General features: G+C 38.8%; 1 protein-coding gene across 1 annotated transcript; it reads left to right on the top strand.

The window, feature by feature from the left end:
* Positions 1-177: 177 nt before the first annotated feature.
* fgf17 (fibroblast growth factor 17) lies at positions 178-5,620 on the top strand. The gene is made up of 5 exons (XM_044026760.1): positions 178-534; positions 636-672; positions 844-1,021; positions 2,552-2,658; positions 5,152-5,620. Exons 1-5 carry the CDS (start codon positions 503-505, stop codon positions 5,440-5,442), a joined length of 645 nt encoding a protein of 214 aa, XP_043882695.1. The 5' UTR covers positions 178-502; the 3' UTR covers positions 5,443-5,620.
* The last annotated feature ends 2,057 nt before the right edge of the window (positions 5,621-7,677 follow it).

Genomic DNA, 7,677 nt, shown 5'->3' on the forward strand with positions numbered 1-7,677 from the left:
CTCTTGTTTTTCTTCACATCAGCATTTCTCTCACCCATGAAATCAATGTTATGGGTGAGAGAAATGGTGCTGTGCCCACCCACAGGAGGAGGGACTTTCTTTTACAACATTTAACCAGTGATCAGCCTGGTCCCGGTGAGACAGAGAGGGCTTTTTAAAAGGAGAAATTGACAAACCCAAGCAGACCTACTGTAACACAGAGCCGGGGATCTCTCCTCACGTCTGAACCCCAGTGATGCCCGGGGTCCTCCTTTTATACTGGATATATCCAGTGCTGCTGCGCTGCGCGGACCTTTCCAGGAGCTGTGCGTCCTGCAGTCAGCTGGATCGGCAGGTTTGAGAGGCTTCATGTGAGAAAAGTGAACTCCAGTAGACACCGTGTTACTGTGGATGGACAGCGCAGAAGTGCATTTATCTCTGGATTTATACTCACCGCGTTCATCAAGGATTATCTGCCTCACTAATCCGGCTCCTGGTCGGATGACATTTTAAAAAAAGGAGAATGTATGGAATAAACCAGCGCTGTATTTACATGTAAGGCCACAGAGAGGAGTGCGACTGCGACACTTCGATTGTATGATTGAAACAAATGTAACAGCTCTTCATTTATTTGTTATTTCTTGTTACTCCTGCAGATCGTTTCATTTTTTCGTGCTGTGGTGTCATGCTCAGGTAAGTGGAGAACTGGTCATTTGACACAAGAGATTTGTTTTGAAAAACAGGAACAATTTAAATAAATGATTTGTTTTAATTTTTAAAATTATTGAATTGGCTTTACACATTCCTTAATCCCAGTTTAGAAAGAAAAAAATTATGTATTTCATTTTTCCCTACATAAAAAAGGGGGAGAATCACCCGTCTCCTAATTTTAAGCAGTATGTGAGGACGCAGGGCGCAGTGACGGACCAGCTGAGCCGCAGACAGATCAGAGTCTATCAGCTCTACAGTCGCACCAGCGGGAAACACGTCCAGATTCAGGGCAAACGGGTCACCGCCACAGCTGAGGATGGAAACATGTACGGTAAGAGCTGAACTTTAACCCGGGCCTGTTCTGCTGCAGCACCCGAGCCTGTGCTGTGGAGCTGCGATTCTTATTATTAGCACACACAGTAGAGCATGTGAACATGTTATACTGTAATAATGTTAGTATTTGGTCACAACACAGGTCCATGTTGTCCAAGTGTAGCTGCCAGTGGCACGTGCTTCTGTTTAACGTAATCTAAATATAGCCATCACTTATTAAATTAAGTACTAATTATTTAGATACATGATTAAATGGTTAGTGTGTTGTTATGAAAAAACAAACAAAAAAAACAAACGAGTTTTCTTTGTTTCCAATATCACCAAATCAGATCATCTCAATAGTTTGGTTTGTGGACAAAACATGATAGTTGTAATTGTAATGTTAAAAAAAAACCAATTTAACAATTGTGTTATATGGACTGCCAAATTACTGTAAAATAATTGTCGGTAGCAACCCTACTGTATCTGCAATTTTAAGCATTATATTTGTTTGGGTTTGAAAATATGGTCAAAACAAAAAACAGAATTGAGATGTTTCTGTCTTCTGAAGAAATATGTTAAATGTGCAATTTCCAGAACTTGTTCTGTGACTTGTTATTTGAAAGACTCTAACTGAGGCTATGACTAATAATGTTTTGTTATTTATTTTCGTTTTTGGTGAACTGCAGAGCTCAAACTAAACATGTCTAATTTGGAAGTTTTGTCTGTTGTCTATTGAACATACATTGTCTCTTGGTAAAAAAAAAATGTGTGCAACAAATGGCAAAAATGTGAATGTTGAGATTTTCCTTGAATGTCATGGTTTGGTCTCTGACACAAAGTCTCTGCTGGAGATTGACGTCCTCAGGCACAAGCAGCAGTTTCACCTCTAGCCCGCTTGTCCCTCTGTGAGGTGTTTTCAGGTCTATATGCTAATTCAGCCTCCCTGCTGTACCCATGAATCCATCGTCTGGCAAATTAGCGGCTGATTAGAACAAGTCCTTTGTCTCTACAGCCCCAATACACAAGGCTGTTGTAATGCCCAGTGGCCATAATTAACTGCAAGACAAATTCAGCTGAGGATGTTTATTCTGCTGCCAATACAGCTCTTTAATGTCCAGCAATTCAGTGAAGGAATGGTGGTGATTTGTTAAATTATAAATTGTTACAGGCTCACCCACTCACTTATTGACTGATAATAGTGTAGTGATAATAGTAGATAAGTGTCTAGTTTCATCTTAGCAGATGAAAAAAATCTGTCAAACTATAACAGGAATCAAATTGATTTTGATTTATATAGTGTATAGTTACATTTAGGCAGAGAAATCATAGGTCACACACTAAACAAGCACTAGGTGTCAGTGGAGAGAAAAAACTCTGACAGACCCAGACTCAAAGGTTTTGACTCATTGTTTAGTCTGGTCTTAATCATTTGTGCTATATATCAGTGCTGTGGATATTGCAAGGAACTCTTTAATTTCAAATAGAGTATACATTTCGAGTTTCATTGATACACACTGATATCCCCTTTCCCCTCTTTTCCTTGCAGCTCGCCTGTTTGTTGAGACAGACACCTTTGGCAGTCGAGTGAGGATAAGAGGAGCAGAAAGCAGGCGTTACCTCTGCATGAACCGGAAGGGGAAACTCGTTGGAAAGGTACAATACACATGCATTCTTCTTCTTTTGTCTGCACATAATACACATTTACACTTATGCGTGTTAGCTTTGAACAATGTAGATTCTGTGCTTTGATAATTGTGTTTTCATTCATTCAGTATTACCTGAACTTAAGAAGTGTTGTGGTTTTGCCCTTTATATTACACAGATAGGGGGTCTGCCATGTTGTAATATGGTTGTACCCTGGGTTGGACCAAGGGAAAGGTTTTCAGGTTGTTATGGGGTAATTGAAGGCCACTGTAATTTCTCATATACCGTACATTTTATATTGGGTGGGTAAAAATAAATTCAGTTTGTTGCAATAAATAGCTTCATCCTTAGATGCAACTAAATCCTTCATACTGTTTATTGAAATATATATTTTCGAAATTCAACCAGGATTTGGGCCAGTTTCTATTAATGAAAAACTTTATAAAAAAAAGTGTACTTTTGTGGATTAACTAAATCTTTATTATTATTTATTATAATATATAATTTAGAAATAGAATAATGATCAATGATAAAAGATGATAAATGACACACAAACATCATCTAATTATATTGTCAATGGCTATAGTGATATTGGTTATTTATAGTTATCGCTGTAAGCTGGACTCATTTAAGTGACGTACCACAACAAAACCTACACTGGTGACAAGGTTTGGATAATATAGAAGTTTCTAGAAGGGGCAAAAAGAAAACTGTGCAACTAACAAGCCAAGGTCAGCCGAATGGAACAATGGTTCACGACGACCAAAACCCAGGGGACAGCATTTGTATTGTTAAAACAAAAACATTTATTGCACAGCAAATGATTGATATTTGTAAAGTATTCTTTGTTATCCAAATGTATTTATTGTTTACAAAAATTAAAGTTAGTTAGTTAGTTAGTTTTTATTAAAACTAACTAACTAACTAACTAACTTTAATTTTAATTTTACACTATTATAGTTATAATTGCACATTGCACAAATTGCTTTCTCACAAAGCAATATTGAGGTTATTTGTATTGCTAAAGCAAAAATGTTGCGGGGCCCCTGGGAAATTTCTTCCTCCAAAGGGGGGTCCAACAGAAAAAGTTTGGGAACCACTGTTCTAACCTGTGGTTTTAGAAGAGGAGACTTGGGACTTGGAGGAAATCGCTGCTTTTGTGGAGGGGAGGAATAGCTGAAACTGGTCGACTGCAGGGTTATTGGTGGATGCATCAGCGGGCCATTCAGAGGAGTTTTGTGGTTTCTCTAGTTTATCATAAAAATCCATATGCCATAAGGCTCTGCAGGTGTACTGCCAGTGTCGGAGAAGCTGTGCTCACTGGACCTCGACTCCTTCTGGATCCAAAATTAACCTGTCTCTTACGGGTTACCCTAACCCTAGCTTAACCCTAAACCTTAATTTTCAGTTGGATTGTTTCTTGGGAAAGCACAAAACCCCTCTGTGGGACCAGAACTGGTCCAGAACAGGTTACAATATTACGACTCTATTCTTGTAAATGTACGACTTTATTCTTGAAGTCTATGGATTTTTTTTCCCCCTAATTTGTCTTTTGAGAGCTAGATTATTCTCAGTAGACACATAACCTGTTCTCAACATCCCACGTCCACTAACATACACACTGCAGCTACTGGATGAATACTTCAAGCTACTGTCATTGTTTATTATACGTTGTCAGTCACCACAGGATATTATGTGCTGGGAACAAAAGGCAGATCCTCACAGTCATAGTTGACAGGGATGAAGGGAAAGTACCATCCCATCATGCATTGCTCGCCTCTGTGTTTGGTCAGAAGTCAACTCTCCACTTCCTTCATGGAAATGGAACAGATGGGCCCACACATCTGGCTGACTGCTCCAAATGCAGTATGTGGCTGCTCATGGTTCAGAGGTGTTGAAGGTGTGGCTGCTGTAATCTGTGATAGAGACATAGTGTTTTTTTCACACCAAGTTGTTTTTTCTCTGATGAGCATTTACGTATTTCAAAATATTGAGTAAGTAACTTTTTAAGATACCCGTTCACAACTTTCAGCAGAATAAATTAGACTGCAGTCATGTTTTACATCGTGTAATGTTGTTGGGGACTTTAAAGACCACACATGGAGAAAATCTGCATCACAGGGTCACAGGAGCAGCTGGTCTACATTTATGTCTGTGAGGTAAATCCGAAATCTGGAATCATTTCAAACACTGTAGTCGCAAAAAAGCACATTTGAACATTTGAACTCCTGATGTAAAATCACAGTTTTTCTCAATGGACTTTGGTGTGGGGAGTTAACAGTATACATAACAATGTAGATGAGGTGAGGCAGTGCACAGGATTGACCAATGGCTTGACATGGATCAGCTGATTTACATATGTTGATGTTTTTGTGTGATGTATGTATGATGTATAAACAACCTAAAATGCTTGCTTCTGTACTGTACTGTACTGTACTGTATATATTCATTGTGAGTCTGTCTTGCTCTAACACAATGTACCTTTTCTGTTTCCTCACCCAGCCCAATGGCCGGAGCAGGGATTGCATCTTCACAGAAATAGTGCTGGAGAACAATTACACAGCGTTCCAGAATGCCAAGTATGAGGGCTGGTATGTGGCTTTCACCAGGAAAGGGAGGCCTATCAAAGCCTCCAGGACGAGGGAGAACCAGAGAGAGGTCCATTTCATTAAGAGGCTCCACACAGGTCCACCTCCCTTCCCCAACACAGACCAAAGCAAACACTTTGAGTTTATCCGATTTCCATCCCCACGCCGAGCAAAAAGGAACAGGAAATCACATACTTCTTCCTAACATGCAGCCAAAGAAATGAACTGATGCCAGCTGTGGCACAGGAAGAAACAGATGCTATTTTATTTTTGTATATTTTGATAGATAAGCAAAGGTTAAAATGCCATAAATCTAAAGTAATATTGCTGTAAAATGGTCATGTGTAAATACTGAAAAAGAGTAAAGCAGATGGATTATTTAATTGTCCTGTGTGTATGTGTTGACTGGTTGGGAACTGAGAAGAGACACAGACACAACTTTACTTTTAAATGGAGTACACGTAGGTCTAATATGTTTTCAAGAAAAAAAAGTGTTTGATTTTAATTTAATAATCTGCTTGAACAACAAGCCATGCAATTTTCAGCTCACTACACAGGTTTCCAAATAATATAGCCCACATTTTTAATACTACTACTACTACAGATGTTTAAATTATCAACTTTATATTTTATATTGATGCACATCTGACTTTAAGTGTTGTTTCTTATAGTGGATTCTGTATTATTATATTATTATTATTATATATATTATTTTTGTGTGTTGTGTGAGGTACTGCACCAGAGTTGAATTTACTCAGCTATAATTATGTTATTCCTCCAGCATCTGGTGTGCATTACATGCACACTGTGAATTATGCAAATTAGATGATGCCATAATTTAGCGACTGGTTTCAGAGTGTTCCATTTGAGAAGTCAGAATCACAAACTTAGGTCTATATCGTGTATACAGTATAACCTTTACATGGTATTTTGTGCACACAAACAGTGAAGTAACATGTCTACTGTTAAAAAGGAAACACTACTGTCATGTGCTCGACTGATTTACTGTGAGACAAATGTGACAAAAGGGCTATTAATGGTAAAAGAAGCAGTATTTTCTGCAGGCTGATGTTTGTGGGCCCTTCTGAAAACTGCTCACTGTCTCATACGAACATCTATAGAGAAAAGAATCAACATTTTTACATAATGGCTCACAGAAGTTGTTCCACGGCTACCTCCATAAGTAAGTTCAAATGTGTTGAACTTTCTCTGGATATTTTCTCTGAACATGACTCCTGCAGACAGGGAGCATGCACAGTGCAGTCAGATGTATGCTGATGCTGTCAATGTGTCAGTAAATGATAAATGATAACATTGATTGATGTTGTCATGGGGACCAGTGGCAACATCATTTCCCCTAAATTGTTCTCCGTTCTTGGGCCACACGACTAGAGTTGTTGCCTCACAGCTAGAAGGTCACTGGTTCGGATTCCAGTTCGACTATTGTGGAGTTTGCATGTTCTGGGTGTGTGTGGGTTTTCTGAGTTTCAGCGACCCTAATATGGAGAACCAAATGGCAGACAATGAATGAATGTTCTCCTTCTTGGTGCAATAAAGAATCTGGAGGGAACATTATGGTGGAGCTAATAGTCAAGAGAAGATTCATCTTCTGACTCCAAACGGAGTATGTTGTGGAAATCCATTTAAAAGTTGTTGAGATTTTTGACTGAACCTCAAATACTTCAGAACCAAGGAATGTTGTTATGACATGTATGACACCCGTCAAATGTTTTTCTTATACCAGTGTAACTTTTCCCATGGTTTGCGAAAACGTCAAATAGCAATTTATTTTCCGGAAGAGCAGGCTGCTCTCAGAGCCAGGGGTGAGAAAAAACTAGAAAACAATAGATGATGATGTTTTGTTCAGGACCAGCTTGAGCATGAGACATGGGAACAGTCAATGGAAAAAAGACACGGGCAGGATGAGATGAGTCGGTGTCTTGCAGTACATCAACTGTGCAGCAGTTGTGGAGTTCATGCAAACAGCAGTGCTTGTGTCACACATGAGATTAGATTGCATTAGTTGTGTTTTTGGCCAGGACTGACAGTGTTGTCAGATTAAAATGCCACAGTTCGTTCAGCCAGCAAATGTCTCTTTTATTAAATTGGGCATGAGGACACAAGCCTCACATTTACTCATCATCTGACGGCACTTATGATGGCTATGAATATAAGGAGTTCTATTTTTACATGTTGATAAGATCAGTTGATGCTGTTCCATATTGCATACAAAGTGACACAAAAAAAGAGGGCAGCCAACTATCCACTATACATATCAGATATTACAGATGCAGATATCACATACAATACATTACTAAATGTTTATTACTAACATTTTCAGTGATTTTTGTTTATGTAGCTCATTATATAGCTTCCTTATATAAAATCCTTGTTTGAGGTCAAAGGTCAGGGTTTGGGAAGGGCAGCATTCCCTGACAAT

The sequence above is a fragment of the Solea senegalensis genome, linkage group LG5 (genome assembly GCF_019176455.1).
Source record: "Solea senegalensis isolate Sse05_10M linkage group LG5, IFAPA_SoseM_1, whole genome shotgun sequence".
Classification (NCBI taxonomy): Eukaryota; Metazoa; Chordata; class Actinopteri; order Pleuronectiformes; family Soleidae; genus Solea; species Solea senegalensis.

What these genes read in the sequence shown, in the direction of transcription:
- fgf17 (XM_044026760.1), top strand. Translation starts at nt 503, where the DNA reads ATGTATGGAATAAACCAGCGCTGTATTTACAT. An exon ending in AACCAGCGCTGTATTTACAT is followed by an intron (nt 535 to 635) that starts GTAAGGCCACAG and finishes TTACTCCTGCAG; the next exon opens with ATCGTTTCATTTTTTCGTGC. An exon ending in AGGGGAAACTCGTTGGAAAG is followed by an intron (nt 2,659 to 5,151) that starts GTACAATACACA and finishes TTCCTCACCCAG; the next exon opens with CCCAATGGCCGGAGCAGGGA.